The sequence below is a fragment of the Artibeus jamaicensis genome, unplaced genomic scaffold, assembly GCF_021234435.1.
Source record: "Artibeus jamaicensis isolate MK-2021 breed Jamaican fruit bat unplaced genomic scaffold, CSHL_Jam_final scaffold_1283, whole genome shotgun sequence".
In the NCBI taxonomy this organism is placed as follows: Eukaryota; Metazoa; Chordata; class Mammalia; order Chiroptera; family Phyllostomidae; genus Artibeus; species Artibeus jamaicensis.
Window position 1 is genome coordinate 8,813,176 of NW_026522028.1, and position 23,801 is coordinate 8,836,976.

General features: G+C 42.1%; 1 protein-coding gene and 1 pseudogene across 1 annotated transcript; one reads left to right on the forward strand and one right to left on the reverse strand.

The window, feature by feature from the left end:
• Nucleotides 1–454: 454 nt before the first annotated feature.
• LOC119039021 (protein phosphatase 1 regulatory subunit 26-like) lies at nt 455–5,354 on the reverse strand (annotated as a pseudogene).
• A 15,798-nt stretch (nt 5,355–21,152) lies between these two features.
• LOC128625956 (DDB1- and CUL4-associated factor 8-like) lies at nt 21,153–22,859 on the forward strand. Its single transcript, XM_053655824.1, has one exon. The coding sequence runs from the start codon at nt 21,153–21,155 to the stop codon at nt 22,857–22,859; it is 1,707 nt and encodes a 568-aa protein (XP_053511799.1).
• Nucleotides 22,860–23,801: the final 942 nt, after the last annotated feature.

The window sequence follows — 23,801 nt, forward strand, 5'->3', positions numbered from 1 at the left end:
GCCTCTTGGCCCAGGATCCCTCATAGCAAGTGATGTCTAGAAGCCTCTGGATGGAGACCTCAGGAACTTGGGTGTCACTGCTGCCCCCTCAGGCACAGCCTGCTATTTCCACAGCAATCACCCCAAAGTGTCAGTGTCTGAGTGACCTATGCCAGGTCATACAGAGCAGAACTAAGGGAGCACTATGGAGGCCACAGAAACTGCAGTCAGGGGCACCCTACAAAATCAAACAGGTATGTTTTCCAAAAATATTTTTTACAGCACTTTAAATAATTTACAAAAAAAAGCTATAAAACTCATGTTTACTAGGATACACATGCCAAATAGGGGCATCACTTCCCATTACTGTACATATGTACAGGGAGGTCACAGCGGGTCTTGCCCTCCTCTGCACACGTACAGGTTCACCCACACACACGCTCTACCCACAGACATGCTGGTGCTTGGACTCGGTTCACAGGTTGAGGACTTTGCCAGGGGCTATGGGGCTGCCATCCTCCTTGGAGGTGTCACTCAGCTTACTGGCATCACTGCTCCAGGCCTCCCAGTCCTTGTCCTCTCTATCTACCCTCCATCTATACCTCAGGTCCAAAATATCCTCTTCAACCAAGTTCCTACTGTTGTGAAAGCTGAATGCTGCTGGAGACTTCCTCCTGGGCCAGTGCCCTGCTTCCTACTTCACGAGCAAGTGTGAGCTTCCAAACACAGGGCCATGGCCAGCCAGGGCCTCTCTAAAGGCCAAGAAGGATGCACCCTGCAAAGGCAGGCTTGGGCCAGGGCTGAAGAGGCGAGCTGGCTTGGTCCCCCAGGAGACACTACTCCTAAAGTGGAATAACTTCATGGAGAGCAGCAGGGAGAAGCCAGAAAAGGGAAGGCCTTTCTTGGGGTCCCCAGGGAGGCTAGGCGTGTCCCCAGCCTGGACCTCTGGTACCTTCTCCCTCTTGCTCCCCAGCCCCCTATTCCACAGTGAGTCCCTGCCTTCAGAGCACAGCACCCACGTGCTCTGTAGTTGACTCTGTTGGGCAAAGTCCTGTGCACCAGAGGGTGAGGCCAGCCTGGGGCTCTTCCCTCCCTGTCTGATTCCAGGCTCAGAATCAGTGTGCTCTAGCTTCAAGAGGTCACAGGTAAGGTTCCACTGGGGGTTCCTGCCCCTCTGCTTGCTTTCGCACAGCTGTACAGCTGACCAAAAGCACTATCCCCAGGCAGTAAGCCCGGCCCCTCTCCAGCTCTGGTTTTTGTGAGGGTAAAGGTCTCTCCTACCTGTGGGTGACCCTCTGGCAGATAGTCTCACTGGAGCTCCTGGGTGCTGCCCACTGACCTCTGGACCTCTGAGGAGTAGGGAGGCAGGCCTACTCTGTGTGGAGGCCATCCCTTACTCTTGTGGCTAGCTGAGGGGTACCCCTGTCCCTCTGGTTCTGTGTGTACATGTCAGGCTGAATGGCCAGGTCTAGAGCCTCCACCTTCTGGGATAGTGGCTCTGGCTTGGGCACAGTCCCTGGCCCAAGCATGGTGGAACTCCCTCCTTGAATTACTGAACCACTTACAGACTCCTTGGTGTTTCTGGCCAAAAACTTCCTGATCTCCACTTGATGCTGTCCTCAACTGTCCACAGAACTGCTGTCCTCAGACTGAGAGCTGGGCCTGGCAGCTGAGCCATACAGGTGGCTGGCGTCTGCCTTGCTGGAGCACATACACCCTTTGCAGGCTCTCCACTGTGATGGGAGGGCGAGGGATATGTTGGTGGGCCCAGTGCTGTCAGGCTTTGCTCTCTCTGTCTGGCTGCAGAAGATACCGGAAGGAAGGTTTCCTCAGAGGGTCGTTCTGAGATGCAGACCCAGGGCCTGCATCTCAGTGATGCTGAACCTGACTTTCTTCCTGCACACAGCACTGGGATTCCTATACCATTTCTTGAGCCTCCACTTGAATCATAACAAGTCCTTCATGGTGGTGTCTGGTCCTCATCATTGTCCAATGAGCTGATCTTGTCCTCAGAGCTCTCCTTGTCCACACTTCTTTTTTTTTTTTATACTTGGATTGTTTTTTTTAAACTTTTTTATTGATTATGCCATTACATTTGTTCTATTCCCCCTCCATTCCCCTCCACCCTGCATACCCCTCCCCCACCATTTCCCCCTTTAGTTCATGAACACGTGTCTCAAATTCTTTAGATTCTGTATTTCCCCTACTATTCTTACCCTCCCCCCTATCTATTTTCTATCTACTGTCTATGCTACTGATTTTCTGTACCTTCTTCCCCTTCTCCTCCTCCCACTCCCCTGTTGCTAACCCTCCATGTGATCTTCATTTCTATGGTTCTGCTCCTGATCTAGCTGTCCTCTTAGTTTGCTTTTGTTTTAGGTGTGGTTGTTACTAACTGTGAGTTTGCTGTCCTTTCACTGTTCCTATTTTTTTATCTTCTTTTTCTTAGGTAAGTCCCTTTAACATTTCATATAATAAGGGCTTGGTGATGATGAAGTCCTTGAATTTGATCTTATCTGAGAAGCACCTTATCTGTCCTTCCATTCTAAATGAAAGTTTTGCTGGATAAAGCAATCTTGGTTGTAGGTCTTTGGATTTCATGACTTGGAATACCTCTTTCCAGCCCCTTCTTGCCTGTAAGGTCTCTTTTGAGAAATCCACTGACAGTCTGATGGGGACTCCTTTGTAGGTGACTGTCCCCTTAGCTCTTGCTGCTTCTAGGATTCTCTCCTTCATTTGAATCTTGGCTAATGTAATGATGATGTGCCTTGGTGTGTTTCTTCTTGGGTCCAACTTCTTTGGGACTCTCTGAGCTTCCTGGATTTCCTGGAAGTCTATTTCCTTTGCCAGATTGGGGAAATTCTCCTTTATTATTTGTTCAAATAAGTTTTCCACTGGTGGCTGTGCCTTTCTCCCTTCTGGTACCCCCTATAATTCGGATGTTGGAACGTTTAAAGATGTCCTGGAGGTTCCTAAGCTTCTCCTCATTTTTCTGAATTCTTATTTCTTCATTCTTTTCTGTTTGATCATTTTCTTCTTCCTTCTGGTCCACTCCCTTGATTTGAGTCCCAATTTCCTTTCCATTACTATTGGTTTCCTTTGTATTACCATTCATTTCAATTAGTTTAGCTTCCATATGTTTCTCTAATTTGTGACTAAAATCAACCAGTTCTGTAAGGATCCTGATAACCAGTGTTTTGAACTGTGCATCTGAAAGACTGGCTATTTCTTCATCGCTTAGATCTATCGGTTCTGGGGCTCTGAGTTGTCCTAGAGCCATTTTTGGTCTATTCGTGCCGTTAAGTAGGCAGAGCGAAGCCTTAGTTGTTTACCAGGACGGGGCGACCCAGGTCCCTGGTTTGTGATGCTGTGTGTGGGGGCGTGGTCAGAGAGGGAGCAATGGTGGTCCTCTCCGCTAGCCCAGTCCGTCCAGTCATACCACTCGCCCCGGTTTATCCAATCGGAATTGCGCGAGCCTGCTGCCCCGCACAGGCTTCCCTTCTCACTGGTTTATCCGCACGCAGATGCATGACCGACCCACCGCAGACAGCCCGCCGCGCCTCTTCCCTGTGTGCTCCCGTAGCTAGCCCATGATCAGCGCCTTCGGCTGCTTGTGCACCGCGAACCACCTGGGGATTTTTTCTTGCCAACCTGCTCTGCTGCTGGCTTCGCTTCTCTTACTGGTTTAGCTGAGCATTTAGTTGTCTTTGGACTCCGTATTGTCGATTTTCTGTGTGGCTTGGTTGTGTTTATTGTTGTTAAAAATAGTTGTTCTTAGATTTGGTTGTGCACAGAGGCAAGGTGGTTCCACCTACGTCTCCATCTTGGCGGAAGTCCTCCACACTTCTCATCTCCTGCCTTTTTGTGGCCTGACAACACACTGTTCCTCACATCTGTGGCCACATGTTCATCACCCAGTCTGACAGTCCTGTAGGGGAGAAGCTGCTCCTAGTTTCACCTTCCCTTCTAGGGGCCTCACTGGCTTTTCCCTGGCCAAGATCAGTGTCCAGGGCACCCTGCTTCACCATCTTTCTCGTCTTGAGGGTTTGGATGATGACACAGTGTTGCTGTCTCCCCTGCATTTCCTTTTGCAACTCAGTGACAGGTCCAGTGTTTTAGAGACAGAGCCTTGGGACCACCAGCCTACCCACTGGGACCAGGCAACAGCAGTGGGCTCTGTACAGACTATAGGCAGGGGTCTGTTCTGGCCAGCAAACTCCCCTATTGTGCCTTCAGTGCCAGAAATGTCTGGATCTCCCTTTGTGTACTGTAGTTACTGTCCACGGAGCTGCTGTCCTCATCTGGGTGGGAAGGCACATTTGGGGGACAAGGGAGCAGGCTGGAGGACAGGGGTCTCACACGGCCTTCCCCAGGGGCTGGCAGGATTGTTTTGGAAGTGTCCAGGATCTCTTCAGCACACATGAGCTAAGCGGACATGTCTGCCGAATAGGAGGATTTGTCCACAAACTTGCTACTGGCCACTGTATTTCCTGGAAGTGCAGGGGCTTTGGTTTCCTTTGGTGGCTTGGAGAGACTGTCAGGGTTGAGGCCATCTGGGCTGAGGTCCATGGCCTTCAAAACCCCTGACTTCTTGCCTAATGTTTTCCAGTGGGTTTGAGCAAGGCACCTTTTGTGGTGTGGGTCCTGCTGTGAGCAGGGAGTGTCGGGCTGCTCCTCCCCCAGCCGGGTTTCTGTGGTGGGTCTCCGCTCACCTCCCTTCTTTTCTCCAGCTGGTACAGCTGGATGGTCTCCTTGATGCAGCCATAGCTGCTGGAGTCATATGCCTCGTGCACCAGGACTTCACTCTTGACTCCCTGTCATCTCTTCCCTGGGCCCAGATTCCTTTTGATCCCACCCTTACTGTGGGCTTCTGCAGTTCCACTGGTGTTGGCTGGCCTGGGGGCTGTCATCTTCAGACCACCCAAGTTCTTTAGCTCTGTGGTAACTTTAGACCTGAGGCTTCTTGGCTGCATGGTCACCTTTGCCAACCAGGGAGGTTTCCCGAAGAAAAACTCCTTACAGGCTCTGGCCAAATCCTGTTAATATGCCTTGACAACCAGCTGTTTGCAGGATCTGAGTGCCAATTTGGCCAACTTGTCATTGGGGTCTGTTTTTTTTACCCACAGATACATCTTGTGTTGTCTGTTCTCATTTCTGCACAGATGCTCTGCTCAAAGGAGTCCTGGTTACTGAGATGGACTGGGGAGACGAGCCCCAGCTCCCATTCGGCCACCAGGGACACCTCCTGAGCCAGGTGCCAGTTTGGGGGGAACATGGGGCAGGTGGAGGCTGATCTGAGGAGGTCCTTTTGCACTGAGTGTCTCTGTCGGCGTGGGCTGGTCAGCCCTACTCTTGGTGGTCCGAGAAGTGGACATGAAACCTACAGCTTCCCGGCAGCCTGAAGGCCTCCCATGTGGACTGAAGATCAAGCAGAAGAGGAGTTTATGAGGAACATTCTAGTGACAGGAAGGCATGTTAAGCCCAGGCTTTGAATACCCACTAGCTTCACCTCCTCAAAAAGCTGTCCTGGTGCTAACAAGATAAAGGCCAAACACAGTTCTCTGCAGGTTAAAAAACAGGAAGATTCCATCCCTGGGTGGGTGAGAGGCATGTCAAGGGTTGATTCATTCTTGGTGGGAGGAGTGAGCCATTGAAACTCTCTTCCAGTCTAGGTTCAGAGTTCTGATGGAGCAGCCAACTTTGGCACATCATGGGCATGAGGTTGTCATCACCCCACCTTCACGCTGTGGTGTCCTTTGCTGACTTTTAGAACAGACTCTGTATTCTGCCTGGCTGCCCTGCCACTAGCTGGGCTCCAGCCTGCCCATTCTGCATCCCACGAAAAGAGGGATCGGGGGAGAGGGGTCGCACAGAGGCAGCTGCTTTCTGGCATCATTCCTCTATGACATCATGGAGGAGGCTATGGCCATCTTCAACCTGCCACTGCTTCCCATCCTGCTTTTTCCCATTTTTTTAAACTTTAAATTTATAATATGTTTATCAGACAGAATCATAAACAGTTGGTCTGCAGTCTGGATTCTGCCTGAATTTTTTTTTCATACAGTGAAGTTTTTGCTACCGTGTTCCTTTAGTTAGCGTGTGTGTGTGTGTGTGTGTGTGTGTGTGTGTGTGTGTGTATAGACTTACATAGTGTATATAAAACCAAAAAAGTGAACTAATCATAGAAATAGCTTGGTGTATTTCCACAAACTGAGCACGTTCATATAACTATCATCCAGATTAGGGATAAGAACCACAGCAGAGACAGTACTGTGAAAAAAATATTGCAGACATGCCATCTGTTTCTAAAACCCAGAAGCTCCTAACATGCCTCCTTCTAATTGCTACTTCTTTCAAAACATAACTACTATTCTTTCAAATTTTCTATGAGATAAATTTCTCAGTTTTTGAATTTTATATAAACTGAAGCAATAAAAATGATTGTTTTTCATGTGATTATTGACCATTTGGATAACCTCTTTTGTAAAGTGCTTTTTTCAAGTCTTCTGTTTTTCTATTGGGTTGTCTCCCTTTTTCTCATTGTATTATAGAAGTTCTCTATGTATTTTGGACATAAGACCTATGTTGATGTTTCTGCTGAACTTTTCCCATTTCTTGGCTTGCTTTTTCAATCTCTTAATAGTTTATCTTGATATCAAATGTATAGCAATCTTTTTTTTTGCGTTTTATTTTTATTTTTTTAATTTACTTTTTTATTGATTATGCTGTTACAGTTGTTCTATTCCCCCTTCATTCCCCTCCACCCTACCCCCCGCCCCCACCATTACCCCCCTTTAGTTTATGACCATGTGTCTCAAGTTCTTTAGATTCTATATTTCCCATACTATTCTTGCCCCCCCCGAACGCACCTGATCTCGTCCGTATAGCAATCTTAAAGCACTCTATTTTATCGATTTTTCTATTTTTTATTGTTTTTGTGTACTATGTAAGAAATTCTTGCTTGTTCTATGGTTATGAAGATGTTCTACTACATTTTCTTCTAAACACCATATATCATTTTAAATTTCACAGTAAGATATGCAGTTCATCTCGAGGTGATTTTTTTTTTTGTTATGTAACTCAGAAACCAAGATTTAATTTTTTTTCTCTCATATATATTCAATTGATTTGGGACATTTTACAAGAAGATATTTCTTTCCCTGCTGCATCCAGTTATCACAAATCAAATGACTGTATATTCACAGGTCTATTTCAGAACTCTCTACCAGGGATGTCCAAAATTTTGGCATCTCTGGGACACACATTAAATATACAAACCCTAATGAAAACTGATGAGCAAAAACAAACAAAAAAAGGTTTTAAGTAAATTTACAGTTTTGTGATAGGCCTCATCCATAGCCATCCTGGGCTGCATGAGGCCTGGGGGCCACAGGTTGGACGCCCCTGTGTCCGTTAATCTACTTTGTTGTTTTTTGTTTTTTTGCAAATATCATATTGTCTTACTTAGTGTGGTTCTGTAATTATTTCTGAAATCTGGTAGTGTAAGTAAATAAATTTTGCTTTTCTTCAAGATTATCTTGGCTATACTTGGCCCTTCATTTTTCTATACACATTTAGAGTCAGCATGTCAATTTCCATTTTTAATAAATAAAGTGCAGACATTTTTATTGGGAGTACACTGAATACAATATTCCATTAGAGAAGAGTCAGTGAATAATTATTTAATTATTTAATTTATCTCAGCTATATTTCTAACGACATCTTATAAATATTTGTTAAATTTATTTCTCGGTATTTATTGTTTCTTACATGACTTTGTAAATGGTTTTATTAATCTCATTTGTATTTGATTATCTAAATAATAATATAGGTGTAAAATAATTTGCTTATGTTCAACTTGTATCCCACAACCTTGATAATTTTACATATTAATTCTAAATATTTTGTCTGTAGATTCTTTTCAAATTATGTATAAAACTCTATATGGCTATTAATGGCAGTTAATAACCATTGAATTCTTTCTTTGAATCCTTATGTCTTTATGTGTATATGTATGTGTTCTTGCCTCATTACACTGGCTGGGATGGCCTTTAAAATTTTACAAAGCAATGATGATAATGTTATTCATAGGCATATTTGTCTTGTTTCTGATCTCAAGGAGAAAACTTTCAATATTTCACTGTTAACTAAATCTTTGCTCTAGGAATTTATATCCTCTTTATTCAACTCAAGGAGTTCCCTTCCTTTTCTAAATTGTTTTTTAAATCAATAATGACTATTAACTTCTGTCAAGTATATTTTCCTCAATATATACGTGATTTTTTATTTCTGATCTTCATTTTTTTAATAAAATACTGATATATTTAATATTAAAGAAAAGTTGCATTCCGCAAATACATTCCAATTGGCCATAATTTATTACTACCATTTTAGCTAGATTAATCTTTTTTATTGTTGGCCCTATTATAGATATCCTCCATTTCCCTTTGCCCTCCTCTACCCGGCCCCTGCCCACCCCTGGCCTTCATCACATTGTTGTTTGTGTCCATGGGTTATGCATATGTGTATATATGTTCTTTGACTAATCAGTTTTTTAATTCATCTTTTTATTTAGTACTGGATTTAATTTGCTGATGTTTTGAGATTATTATACCCGTGCTTAAGAAATAAATTAGAAAAAAAAAGAAATAAATTAGTTATATGGAGCGGGGGGGGGCTGGGATGGGAGAAATAAGACAAAAAACTGTACTTGAAAAATAACTAAATAAAATTTTTAAAAATTTTTGAGAAAAAAAGAAATAAATTAGTTATAATATTATTTTTAAAAATATTCTTATCAAGTTTTGGTGTTACAGTATTGCTGCTCTTACAAAGTGAGTTGAGATGTGTTCCCTCTTTCTCTATTCTTTGGAAATCTTTTTATGATTTATTTTTATTTCTTTTTTTTGTTTTGTTTTATTTTATTTTAATTTTTTTATTGATTATGCTGTTACAGTTGTTCTATTCCCCCTTTCATTCCCCTCCACCCTACCCCCCCATTCCCACCATTAACCCTCCTTTAGTTTATGACCATGTGTCTCAAGTCCTTTAGATTCTATATTTCCCATGCTATTCTTGCCCCCCCCCATCTATTTTCTATCTACTGTCTATGCTACTTATTTTCTGTACCTTCTCCCCCCTTCTCCTCCTCCCACTCCCCTGTTGCTAACCCTCCTTGAGATCTTCATTTCTATGTTTCCACTCCTGATCTAGCTGTCCTTTTAGTTTGCTTTCATTTTAGGTGTGGTTGTTAATAACTGTGAGTTTGTTGTCCTTTCACTGTTCATGTTTCTTTAACTTTTTCTTCGATAAGTCCCTTTAACATTTCATATAATAAGGGCTTGGTGATGATGAACTCCTTGAATTTGATCTTATCTGAGAAGCACTTTATCTGTCCTTCCATTCTACATGAAAACTTTGCTGGATAGAGCAATCTTGGTTGTAGGTCTTTGGATTGCATGACTTGGAATATCTCTTTCCAGCCCCTTCTTGCCTGTAAGGTCTCTTTTGAGAAATCTGCTGACAGTCTGATGGGGACTCCTTTGTAGGTGACTGTCCCCTTAGCTCTTGCTGCTTCTAGGATTCTCTCCTTCATTTGAATCTTGGCTAATGTAATGATGATGTGCCTTGGTGTGTTCCTTCTTGGGTCCAACTTCTTTGGGAATCTCTGAGCTTCCTGGATTTCCTGGAAGTCTATTTCCTTTGCCAGATTGGGGAAATTCTCCTTTATTATTTGTTCAAATAAGTTTTCCACTGGTGGCTGTGCCTTTCCCCCTTCTGGTACCCCTATAATTCGGATGTTGGAGCGTTTAAAGATGTCCTGGAGGTTCCTAAGACTCTCCTCATTTCTTTGAATTCTTGCTTCTTGACTCTTTTCTGTTTGGCCATTATTTGCTTTCTTCTGGTCCACTCCATTGATTTGAGTCCCAGTTTCCTTTTCATCTCTATTGGTTTCCTGTGTAATTGCATTCATTTCAATTAGTTTCGCCTTCATATATTTGTCTAATTTGTGGCTATAATCAACCAGTTCTGTGAGGATCCTGATGACCAGTGTTTTAAACTGTGCATCTGAGAGTTTTGCTATTTCTTCATCACTTAGATCTATAGGTTCTGGGGCTTTGAGTTCTTCTTGAGCCATTTTTGGTCTGTTCGTGCCCTTTAAGTGTGAGGAGGAGCCTTGGACTCCCAGGTTGCTGGTTTGTGACGCTGTATGTGGGGGCGTGGTCCGAGCAGGGAGATGCGGCCCCCTCTGCTGTTTCGTGCCGCTGCGGTAGGGTGAGGAGGAGCGCCTAAGGTGGTTCACCTGGGCCGGGCCACTCAGAGTCGCTGGGTTATGATGCTGTATGTGGAGGTGGGGTTAGAGCAGGGAAATGGCGGCACCCTCTGCTGCTGCTGGCCTCAGGGACTGCCGGCCCGGTCCACCCGCGCACAAATGCGCCACCACAGTCAACACGCAGCCCTGCTCCCCCGCTGTCTCCTCCGCAGTCGCTGGCCTAGTTGCTCGCTCGATCGCTCACTAGGTCCAACCCCGCGCCTGGGTTCCGTGCGCCTAGATTCCGCACACCTGGATTCCCTGCCGCTTGAGTCTGTCTGACCGAGTCCTCCTGTGCAAGCCCGCTTCACCAGCCGCTGGTTTTGCCCCTTACTGGTCAGGCTGAAGAATTTGTTGTTAACAGACTTCTGAAAAGTTCAATTTTCCGTGTTCTGACTGTGTTTTCTGTTGCTAATATTTAGTTGTCTCTAAACTTGGTTGTGTGAGAAGGCACGGCACATCCACCTATGTCTCCATCTTGGCGGAAGTCCTATTTTTATTTCTTCATCAATGAAGCCATTGGGTTCTAGAGTTTGCTTAGAGAAAAATTAAATTATAAATTCTGTTTAATTTCATTCTTACTAATATTTTCTCTTTCTTTTTGTGTTAATTTAGTAAGAAACTACTTTTCTAGGGATCCATGTTTAGTTTATTCTTTCTAGTTTTTTAAAAAATATTATATTTATTTATTTTTAGAGAGAGAGGAAGGGAAGGAGAAAGAGTGGGAGAGAACCATCAATGTGTGGTTGCCTCTCATGATTCCCCTACTGAGGACCTGGCCCACAACCCAGGCATGTGCCCTGCCTGGGAATCGAACCAGTGACCCTTTGCTTCACAGGCCCATGTTCAATACACTGAGCTACATCAACCAGGGCCTCTTTCTATTTTTTTTGTAACACTATTTTTTAATTTTTATTTTTTAAATTACATTTTATATTTAATATTATTTTGTATTAGTTTCAAAAATACAGTATAGTGGTTAGACAATCATATACTTTAGAAAGTGTCCCCCCTGTAACCCTCAATATTTCCATTAGTCACCTGGCACCATACATAGTTATTACAATATTATTGACTATACTCCCTAAGTTGCACTTTACATTCCTGTGACTATTCTGTAACAAGCAATTTGTATTTCTCAATACTTTCATCTTTTTCACATAATCCCTCAATACCCCTCCTCTCTGGCAACCATCAGTCTGTTGTCTGTATCTATGAGTCTGTTTCTGTTTTTTGTTTTTATTGCTCTTTAGTTTCCAAATATAAATGAAATCATATGGTATTTGTCTTTCTCTGCATAATACCCTTCAGGTCTATCTATGCTGTTTCAAAATGTAAAATTTCAAAAATATGTAAAATTCTATTTCTCAGTAGTATGGCTCAGTAGTATTCCACTGTATACAACATGTATATAAGGATAACATTTTTGAAAATCAATTTACAGTGAATATTTAACAAGGGTATTTCTCATCAGTCTGTGAAATACAAAGACATGCATTCAAAACATGCATTCAATATCCATTATATTATTATACTATTTATAATAACAAAGCAATGGAAGTGCTTTTCTAAGAAATGAACATATTTGAATAAATTAAGAAAAACTATTTTCTTAAGAAAACAGAACATGAAGCATGGACTAAGTTGTTTAAATTTCACTCAGGAGATGTCAGCCCAGCACAGTGGGAATGAGGAAAAAAAGGAAATTGCTTAACATCAAAAACAATGTCAAGCAATGCATTAATGCATGTGTTATTGCTTCAAATAAGCCATAAAGAGATAAAACAGATCACTCTGGAGGCATAATCACTTAGCATATGAGACCTCTCTGGAAGGGTAGTTAGTCCCAGGAACAGTCCACAGAAAAAGAAATGAGTGCAACTTATCTATCCACCTTTCTTCTGTCTCTTTTTTCCTTCTGACAGAGTAGAACTCTGAAATCTAGATTCCGCTCTTTACAATGCACTGTTTCATCCAAGTTCAAAAAGGGGAGGCATGACCTTGAATGGCTCAGCTACCAGGTAAGAAAGTGAAAGGAGCACTGGCTTTCACAGATTTGTAGAGGCAACTCAACTCCCCACATTATGGATGGAACTTATAAGAAAAGAATATAAAAGAAAGCTACTGTACAGCAGCCAAATTAATTCCACTTGGTTGACAATAAATCTGCATCCGCTAATACAATCAAAATATTTTTAAGACAGAAAAAATCAAAGAATTTGTATTAAATACTTAAGATACTAAGACTTTAAAAATAAGCACTAAAAAATCAAAAATATTAAAAAACAAATACTCCTTGGGTGGTGTGGGTCAATGGATTGAGTGCCAGTGGCAAAACAAAGGGTCACCCATTTTATTCCAAGTCAGAGCACATGCCTGGGTTGCAAGCCAGATGCCCAGTAAGAGGTGAGTGAGAGGTAACCACACACTGATGTTAATCTATTCCCTTTCTCCCTCCTTACCACTCTCTCTAAAATGAATAAGTAAAATCTTAAAAAAACAAATACTAAAATATTAAAGCACTGAAAACAAATATTGAAATATACTGAGATGTTGGCTTAATTAGATAAGACACTGTGTAACTTTATAACCCCTAAGGTGCTCCAAAACACTCAAATCCAACAAGTATCTGAAATTCATCCTATTAAAAATAAAACCAGAAGGCACCCCCTCAAGCCCCACCCCATTCTATTCCTCCTGTTCTCCCTGAATCAGGGTCACACAAGGTAGATGACTGAAATAACGGTATTCCTTATCTTTCTTTCACAGGCCTTATCCACTAAGTAGGTCAATAGCATTTCCAGTCAGTCAACAGTGAATGCCATACATCTCTTGAATCTGCTCCATCTCTGTTGCCACTGCCATTAAGTTCAAGGCTAGATCATCATTTATTGGCAATATTCTGATAGCTGTTTACTTGGTACTTTCATTTGTTTTCAAAAAATCTTTACTTGGTGCCTACACTGGACTCTCTACCAAAAGCTGTAGCTATAAAGATTAATCAAAAGCAGTACTCACATTCAAGTAACTTACTCTTGAGTAGAGGAAACTACACATAAAAAAGTATCAATGGTGTCATCCATGTGTTTGAAAAACAGTTCTTCCAGATAGAATGCGAGAAATTGTTCGAATTTAGTTTTGAAGCCTCTAACCTTACACCTATCTAGCTTATTCCCCTTCCTGAAAGTAATTATTATAAAATGCAAGGCCAATTCTCACTTAAATTACTGAAGTATCTACCCGTCATCAAGTAGATAAAATCCAACTTGTTCTCTGTATGTTTATAAGAAATCAGCAGTTCTTACAGTACACTTTGGGACCTGTGAGAAGGGAAGTGGGTCCCTGAGTCCTTTTTAGTGGGTCTCAAAGGTCAAAATTATGGCCATGATAATCTTAAAATGTTCTTTGTGATTTTCCCCCCTAACTCTCTTACAAATGTACAGGTGACATTTCCAGACATGGTGTAAGAAATATGCAACACTGGGAAAAGAAATTTGTTTTATTTTGGAAAAATTACATTTGGGAAACCATTTATGTTAACATGTAGTGGGTTTATTATTCTTCTTTAAATAAGTTAATAAATGTTTTAAAATTTATCAGCTTTAATTCCTACTGTGGCAAACATCAGTAGAGATAAATCACATATGGATGATTACTTTGGATTTCTCAAAAAATTTTAAGAATGCCGAAGGGGTCCTCAGACCAAAGAGTTTGAGAACTGTTTCTATAAAAATCTTTCTCTTAGAGTAGGAACTTTCTTTTAGAATAAGGAAATAGCTTCTGGGAAAATTAAGCTTATCAGTCAGCCATGTCTGAGAATGAATTACTTTAATCTTTTAATCAAATTGCTTTTGCTTTCATAGCTAGGGTACAGAACATAGTGTTCTGGGTCATCCTGTCCTCTGAACTTTCATATATACTTACATATAGGCAATAAGGCAGTGAAGGAAAAAATGAACTCTACTTTCTCGATGGTTGAACACACTTGCTGATCACAGCAAAAGTGGCCTCCACTGGGACCTCCAATCAACTGACCCTATCAAATTTGCCCTCTTTATCTCACTCTTTTTGTCCTTAATTCTCTTTTATATAGTTAAATTCCTGGTTCTATACTGAAAAATGTCAATACATATAAACAAACTCCTTGGCCCCTGAAACCTCCATTATCTTCAACTAGCAGATTGGGGATAACGGATTATCCCCAACTAGCAGATTAGCAGATAAAAAGAACTCAGATTTTATCTTGAACCTGGACATTTGCCTGCTCTGCTCCTGTCCTCCAGTATCTGAAGCAGACAAAAACTAACAACCATGCTGTCTCACTTCCCTTTTATGGGATCAAACCACAAGTGGACCCTCTCTGCTTCTAGGCAAACATTCTCTGTTCCCCTATTGGACTCCTACTCCCATTCGCTGAGATGACTATTCCACACCTTCTTGTGCCTCAAGGACCCAGCACAGCTTTCATCTTCCTCATTCATGGCTGATATCCTTCCTTCTTTACTCACTGGGAGAACGGAAGCTATTAGAAAAGAGTACGCACATTTCCCCAACACCAGAGATGGCATTCTACTGCCTCTGTGCTAAATCTTTTCTTTCCTTTCCTGTTACAATTCCCCTACCTATGCATTCCATTCTGTACCCACCCCCTATTCAAGACTGTTCTTCTGCCCTGGCTGGCGTAGCTCAGTGGATTGAGCGCGGGCCTGCGAACCAGAGTATCACGGTTCGATTCCCAGTCAGGGCACATGCCTGGGCTGCAGGCCAGTTCCCAGCAGAGGATGCATGAGAGGCAACCATACATTGATATTTCTCTCCCACTCTTTCTCCTTCCCTTCCCCTCTCTCTCTCGAAAAAAAAAAGACTGTTCTTCCTAAAACTCCCACCTCCCCTGCATTATCAGTTTTTACCCTTACTAGTCAATCATTGTCACTAGTATAGAACAACCAGTGGTAATCCAGGTTAAAAACAGACTATCTTGATGGCAAGCTCCCTTCCCATAGGAATTACATGGAATGTGTAGGTCACCTTGGATAGTGTGGACATTTTCACAACATTAAGTGGTCCAACCCATGGACACTAACTACTACATGTCTTGCCAATTATTTGTGTCTTCTTTAATTTCTTTCATCAATGTTTGGTAGTTTCAATTGTACATACAAGTCTTGTTCTTCCTTTGTTAAGCTATTCTTAAATATTTTATTCTTTCTCGTGCTATTGCAAATGACATTTTTTTCCTCAATTTGCTTTTGAATAGTTCATTCTCAGTTATTCTGAATCCAAATCCAGATGAGCACACTACAGGAAAACTATCAGTGAACAATCCTAATGAAAATAGATGCAAAACTCCTCAACAACAAGGAAAAATAGCAAACCAAGTTCAGTAGCACATTAAAATGGCAATACACCGTGACCATATAGGATTTATCCCTGGGATGCAAGGATGGTTCAACATAAGCAAATCAACTAGATCAGGAATAGATTCACAGAAATGGACATGTCACGGAGGAGTATCAGTGGATAGGGGGTGGGGGGAGAGTGGGGGAAAGGTACAGAAAATAAGCATAAATGGTAGATACAAAATAGACAGGGGAAGGTTAAGAGACTATGGTAAATGCAGAAGCCAAAGAACTTATATGTATGACTTATGGATATGAACTAAGGTGGCAGGAGTGATGATGGGAGGGGGTACAGGGAGGAGGGAATAAAGGGAGAAAAACATGAGACAAGTATAATAGCATACTCAATATCATACATTGAAAAAACATAAGCAAATTAATCAAACTGATACACCATTTAACAGAATGAAGGGTAAAAGTCACACAATCATCATAGTAAATGCAAAAGAAAACCCCAAAACCCAAACTAGACTAAATCCAATGCCCTTTCATGACAAAAATTCTTTAAAAACTAGGTATAGAAGGAACTCACTTCAACATAATAAAGACCATAGATGAAAAGCTGACAGCTAACATCACACTAAACAGTGAAAAGCTGAACACTTTACCTTCAAGATCAGGAAAATATGAAGCACAGCTGCTCTTGACACATCGATACAACACAGTACTGGAACTCCTAGCCAGGGACATTAGGAAAAAATAAATAAATGAAAGGCATCCAAATTGGAAAGTGTGAAGTAAAATGAACTGTTTGCAGATGACATTTCCTTATATATGGAAAACTCTAAAGACTACTAGCACACATACCATAGGCACACACAAAAACTGTTGGAATCTATATGTTCAGTAAAGTTACAGGATACAAAATTCTACCTTCTGCACATGACTCAGTGGGAAGTACCACCAGGACAACAGAGAGAGGAGAATTAGTTTGGGAAATTTGTCTCCCTGGCCCTCTCCTTATCATTTTACCAAGGAATGGTAAATGATAGCCCTTGACAGGTCAGATTCTCCACACTGCCCTTTCTGTCTCAGGTTTTTGATAACTGCTCTCTAACTTCCCCCACTTTTAGGCCTAGAGGTACAATATAACGTCTTCCTCTTCTTAAAGACCCTGAGGTCCTGACCTTTCCCTTGTGAAGTCCTTACAGCTTTCTCTCACTTTTGTAAAAATCCCACTTAGGAACTGCTTCAAATTGCCCAAGTGATATGCATTTCTTGCCAGTAGCCTGATGAATCCATCTCACATTCACACTCAATTTAGGATTAAATGTTGAAATTTACACTTTGAAAATATATCTCATACCTAAACAGTTTTCACCACCTGTCCCATCTTCACCCTCATTTAAGCCACCCTAATTTCTCACCCTAATTAGAACAATAGTTTAGTACTTCTGCTGTCTCTTCTTACCTCATTCTATTATCCACACAGCAGCCTGTGTCATCTTTTGAAAAGTCAGTCAGACAATGCCATTCCCCCCACTCACAAGCTTCTAAAGGCTTTCCACTACACACAGAATGAAAGAAAAGTTAAAATTCTTGATGATGGACAGAAAGGCTCTATGTAGCTGACCTTTCTGTCTCCTGATCCCATTGTCTGACACTCTCTGTCATGCTTACCTGCATTGTTTCAGTCACGGTGGCCTCCTGGAAGTGCTGTGAACACTCATATTCTGCTACTACTTTAGAGCATTTGCACTCAGTGTCACTGTGCAGGGAATATTCTTATCCTAGAAGTTTCCATGCTCCATTTCTCTCTCTTTTTTTCAGCCCTTGCTGAAGTGTCATCCCATAAAAGAGACCTTCTTTTAATGCACTATCTAAAATAACAACCTCCAGTCCATATCTATTGCACACCTTTACTTCTCTTCATACCACTCATCAGTGCCTCATATGACCTACATGATGACTTGTCCGTTGTCTTTCCCCCCTATTTGTATGCTCTATGAGTGAAGGGATTACCACCTTCACCAGAACCTAGAAAAGCACGTGGTGTTTATTTAGAGACTCCAGATAAATTTCTGGAGAATGAATGAATGAATGTGAATTCCATCCCTATGACTATGAATGGAACTATACCAAATGGATCAAATAAATTAAATGCAAACTTAAATGAAAAGCCAATTCCACGATCACTTTGCTTCATCAGTTTGTATTCTAGAAAAAATCAAGTCAAATACAATAGCATCGGATTAAAATAACCTGATTCAGCCTCTAACAGGGGAACTGTCCTGAAAATGTGGCTAGGCATATTTTCAAATCAAATTATTAAGGATTCCTTCCCCAGGACCAACCCAGAATGGGCATGATAGAGTTTAATGGTTTAGTTCCCCTAGGTGGGTGTTTGATTGTTTTGTTTGGTTTTGATTTTGTGGTCCATCGTTGAGTAAGACTCCTTGTTAATGAACTACTATGCAATCTACCATACGAAAAAAGGGTGTATAAATGTATATGAATACCTATATGTATATGTATACATATATGTCAGTCAAAAAACAATAAAAGAGGCAACAGCATGCCTATATCCAGGATAATCTATATATTTCTTCAATAATTTTTTTAGCTTTCCCTTTCCAGATTTTAAATTCCTCTTCTCCTCTTAATAATTATCCTGAATTTAAGTCAATTATTGCCTTGCTTTTATAAATACCTTTATTTCACATGAAAACTATAATGATCTGCATAAAAACGAAATTATGGAATATTCTTCTCTCAACTGTGTTTTTGTTCATCACTGTTTTAAGATTAACTCATATTGCTATAATTTTAATTCATGAGCCCTCATTTTTGTATATTATTCCATTATAGAATTATATGTTAAATGATTTATCCATGTTACTCTTGATAGACTTTCAGGTGGTTTTCAGGTGGCTGTGCTATTCTCTATGGGACACCATAAATATTCTTTTATGTGTCTTTCCATTATTATAAGCATTGGAACTGTCCCCGCTCTTCAGAAGACTACATAGGTGAACTCTTCCCTCTTTTCAGAAGACTATGTATCTCTATGTTTAATTGACTTTACATTGACCTTGCAATTACTCTAAGGGAAATCTTGATTTCCTTACTTAGGAGTTTACTGTAACCCTTTGAAAATTTACTGACATAACCCCAAATAATTCATTTGCCAAAACTCTGAGGTTAACATAACAATCACAATTAACAGTCTCTGAAGACAGTTCTTTGCCTGAAAGCCCCCATCCCTAAGCCTCTTACCTATCTTGGGATATATTTACAGTATCGTGACACCTTTCTAACATCACAGAAAAATTCCTTCTTCATGACATTATGGCAGTGTTCTGCAAGAATCGTAAATTGAACCAACTCCAAATAAATACATAGAATCTCTGGTGGAGGAAGAAAGAGCTGTGCTTCTATTTCAGATTGGTGATGCACTCGTTATTTCAATGTCCACATTAAACTGACCAGTTAATTTCAGCTTTCATGACACAGAGGGTTTAAATTAATCTTCTCGCTAAAAAAGCCTGCCAGACAGGAAAATCTCAGATAGTCCATGCGGCAATATATTCACCGATATGCCCCCTACAGAAAAGGACATAAAAGAAAGAATAAACAAGTGGAATTTCATCAAAATAAAAAGCTTCTGCATGGCTAAAAAAAACAGCATTAAAACGAAAAAAGAACCAAACAAATAGGAAAACATACTTGCCAATGATACCTCAGACAAAAAAGTTTGATCTCCAAAATATATAAAGAACTCAAAGGACTCCACTCCAGGAACACAAACAACCCAATTTTAAAATGGGCAAAGGACTTAAACAGACACTTCTCCAGGGAGGACATACGGAGGGCCCAGAGACACATGAAAAGATATTCAGCATCACCAGCCATCAGAGATATGCAAACTAAAACCACAGTGAGATACCACTCCACACAAGTGAGAATGGCCATCATAAACAAATCAACAAACAAAAAGGGTTGGAGAAGATGTGCAGAGAAGGGAACTCTAGTACAGTGTTGGTGGAGTGCAGACTGCTAGAGCCCCTATCGAAAACAGTATAGGATTTCCTCAGAAAACTAAAAATGGAACTGCCTGTTGACCTGGCAATTCAACTGCTGGGACTTTACCCAGAGAACCTTGAAACACAAATCCAAATGAACCTATGCACCCCAATGTTAGTAGCAGCACAATTTATAATAGCCAAGGGCTGGAAGCAACCTAGGTGCCCATCAGTAAATGAATGGAACAAAAAACTATGGTACATTTACATGATAGAATGCTATGCAGCGGAAAGAAAGAAGGAGCCTTACACTTGGACAGCATAGATGGAACTAGAGAGCATTATGCTAAGTGAAATAAGCCATGAAACACAAATACCATATGATCCTACCTGTAAATGGAACCTAATCAACAAAACAAACAAGCAAACAAAATATAGCCAGAGGCTTTGAAATTAAAAACAATCTGACAGGAACAAGAGGGGAGGTGGGAGGGATAATGGGGGGGAGGGGAAGGGTTTTCAGGAACATCTGTAAAGGACACATGGACGAAACCAAGGGGGTTGGGAGTTGGGGATGACTGGGGAGGGGGTTAGTGGTGGAGGGGAATGGAGACAACTGTACTTGAACAACAATAAAAAGACACTAAAAGAGAGCCTGCCAAAATTCACAGAAATACAAATACAGGACTCGCATTTAAATTTGCTATTCAAATTAGTAATAAATATCTTCCTTAATAGTCATGCCTAAGGCGACATTTGGGATATACTGGTACTTAAAAGATATTCATTTTTAAATCCAAAATGCAATGACCTTTTCTACTAATTTCTACAAAGTTCTCAAGGTTCCCTTCAAAGTGTTCGATTTGCTGAAGATATTATTTGCATTTCAGGAACTCACTATCTGTGGGGGCCTTAACAATCTCACACTGCATTTGACTATTCATTTCAGAACTGTACATTACCTTCAATCAAAGCACCGAGAAGCGTATGGTAAGTGTTTTCCCGAAGAGGGCAGGTTTTGTGGCAGTTTCTCTAATAAGAATATCTCTCAACTGCAATACGTTTCAACCTTCAAAAGAAAAAGCAGCAAGTACACTGGCTGATAGTGTAAGAGAACTCCGTGGACTGGGCTCCGGGACTGGATAATGAAAAAAAAAACAACAAAAAAAAAACCCCCACAAAACACAAAACAAAACAAACCCTGAGCAGCCCAAATAATCCCAAGAATGTAGATGGAGCCCGAATAATGCCAAGAATGTAGATGGGAAGAAGTTTTTTGAACCTCATCGGCTCCCATACTAGCTAAGGCCTCAACGATTTACCTTACTTCCGGCTTTTCCCTACACAAAATGTCGCCAGACCTCTAGGTCTAACTGCTTCTCCGCTAGTCTATTTGCATCCTGGACTGTCCTGCCTCAGAAGAACGCACCTGGGGCTGTTCTCCAGTCCTCTACATCGTTTACCACAACAACCCAGCTACCCCAGCTACAAACGTCTGAGATGTCTGGTAACCATGGTGGCGCAGATGGCCCAGCCCAGGCCAAGATGGAGACCTCGTCAGTTCTCCATCCCACAACTGAACCTCAAATGGATTTGAGACTGACCAGAGACGGTGACGGTGGCAATGATGCTACCGTTCCCATCGTTGCCAGCCCAGAAAATCAAGGCACAGATGCGGAAAACATCGGTGGCCGAGACACGCTCGACCACGGCGACGGCGGGCTAAGACGGGAAGCGGACGAAGGTGAGGAAGAAGCGGCAGAAGACCACCATCAGGTACCGTGCACTGAGAGCAACCCTGATCGGTATTTATCAGATGAGGCTCGGGCCCTGGAAGACTGGATGTCGTCAGAGACATCTGCCCTGCCCCGCCCTCGTTGGAACCTCCCTAGTGCTCTTCGAGATCGGCAGCTGGGGTCCAGCGCCCGCTTTGTGTACGAGGCCTGTGGGGCAGGAGTGTTTGTGCAGCGCTTCTGCTTGCAGTATGGGCTGGAAGGCCACAGTGGTTGTGTCAATAGTGTTCACTTTAACCAGCGTGGCACCTGGCTGGCCAGTAGCGGTGATGACCTGACAGTGGTAGTTTGGGATTGGGCGCATCAGCAGCCAGTACTGAACTTTGACAGTTGTCACAGAAATAACGTCCTTCAGGCCAAGTTCCTTCCCAACTGTGGCGATTCCACCCTGGCCACGTGTGCCCGTGATGGGCAGGTACGGGTGGCACAGCTACCTGCTCTGCCACACAGCAGCTTCTCTAGGCAGGTGGCCCAACATAGGGGAGCCAGCCACAAGCTGGCTCTGGAGCCAGACTCCCCTTTTAAGTTCCTGACCTCAGGTGAAGACGCTGTTGTCTTTGCCATTGACCTCAGACAAGACGAGCCAGCTTCAAAAGTGGTGGTAACAAAAGAGCAGTGGAGGAAAGTGGGGCTCTATACGATCTTTGTGAATCCTGCCAATACTTACCAGTTTGCTGTGGGTGGAATGGACCAGTTTGTAAGAATTTATGACCAGAGGAAAATTGATGAGAATGAGAATAATGGAGTACTCAAGAAGTTCTGTCCTCATCACCTGGTGAACTGTGATGCTGGAGTACACATCACCTGCCTGGTGTACAGCCATGATGGCACAGAGGTCCTGGCCAGTTACACCGATGAAGATATTTACCTCTTCCACTCCTCTAGCTGTGATGGGGCCCAGTATGCTAAGAGATATAAGGGGCACAGAAATCATACCACAGTCAAAGGTGTCAATTTCTATGGCCCTGGGAGTGAGTTTGTGGTGAGCGGTAGTGATGGTGGGCACATCTTCCTCTGGGAGAAATCATCCTGTCAGGTCATTCAGCTCCTGGAGGAGGGGGACAGGGCAGGTACTGTCAACTGTCTTGAGCCCCACCCTTACCTCCCTGTGATGGCGACCAGTGGCCTAGACCATGATGTCAAGATCTGGGCACCCACAGCAGAAGATCCCACTCAGCTTCTTGGGTTAAAGGATGTGATTAAGAAGAACAAGCAGGAACGAGATAGAGACAGGTTGGGCCACGCTGGAGTGTTTGACCCAAGCCTGCTGTCGTTACTCATGCATCACCTGATACATGCGGGTTCTGACCCTGACGACAGTGACTGGGTACCTCGCTCAGTTGGACTCGTGGAACCAGAATCGCATGAACCTCCCCATTCCCCAGATGTCTCTGAGGACGAGGCCGCTGACTAAGACCGCCAAGACCAGGGACAGGACCAAGAACATGTGCAGTGCCTGCCATCCTGAATGCTGCACACCTGATCCAGCTGGATGTCACCGCAGTAGGCTGGACTTTTAAGTTTGAAATTCAGATTAACTGATAGATTTTTCTTTGGTCTTTTATTTTCCACAATAAAAACCACCTTTCATCTCTTTCCTCTGCTTTCCTTCTTTCCTTTCTCACACGCTTTTTCCCTCATGCCTTTCCTCTCACTAGGTCTCTTTTTTTCCTCTTTCTTTATCCCTTCTGCATAAATGTGAGAGCGATTTATTGATGGCTTGCTTTGTTTGTTAGCTTATGGTACACCTGTAAAGGTCCCCAGTTCTGGTGAAAATATTAAGAGCCTTACTGAATCTATCTTATCATTTCTGACGCTGGAAACTCTCACTTTTATTTCATCATTAGTAGTATGTTAGTAAGTTCTCTGGTTGAGTTGAAAATTGTACAAATGTGTTTATTCTTTAAAAGTGAGTAAGATTAAGTACATGCACGCCTGAGTCCACACCTGTGTGTACTCACAGTCTCACAGAGAGGGGGAAGGGAGAGCAAGAATGGAAAATGGAGAGAAAACGTGGTTAGATGGATGCATAGGAAGTAAATTTATCTGCCTAGAACTTATAACTGTGTGTTGCTCCTGTTTTCTGAATCCATATGTTAACGCTGATGAATCGTGCTGAACGGGGCTTGTGAGGATTTAAGTGCAGTGGCCTGACACTCTGCCCGGTCTTTGAATTCTCGTGAAGTTGCATGGCTGAGAACGCCCACAGGATTACCTTCCACAGAGTTCTCTTGGCACAGTCATCTACTAGAATGTACCAGTCAGGAATATAAGAATTCTTAGTATTTGAAAACACCTATGTATTTGAACCAACTTTAAGAAGAACTTCCAGTTTCAATAAAGAGTAGTTTCTACT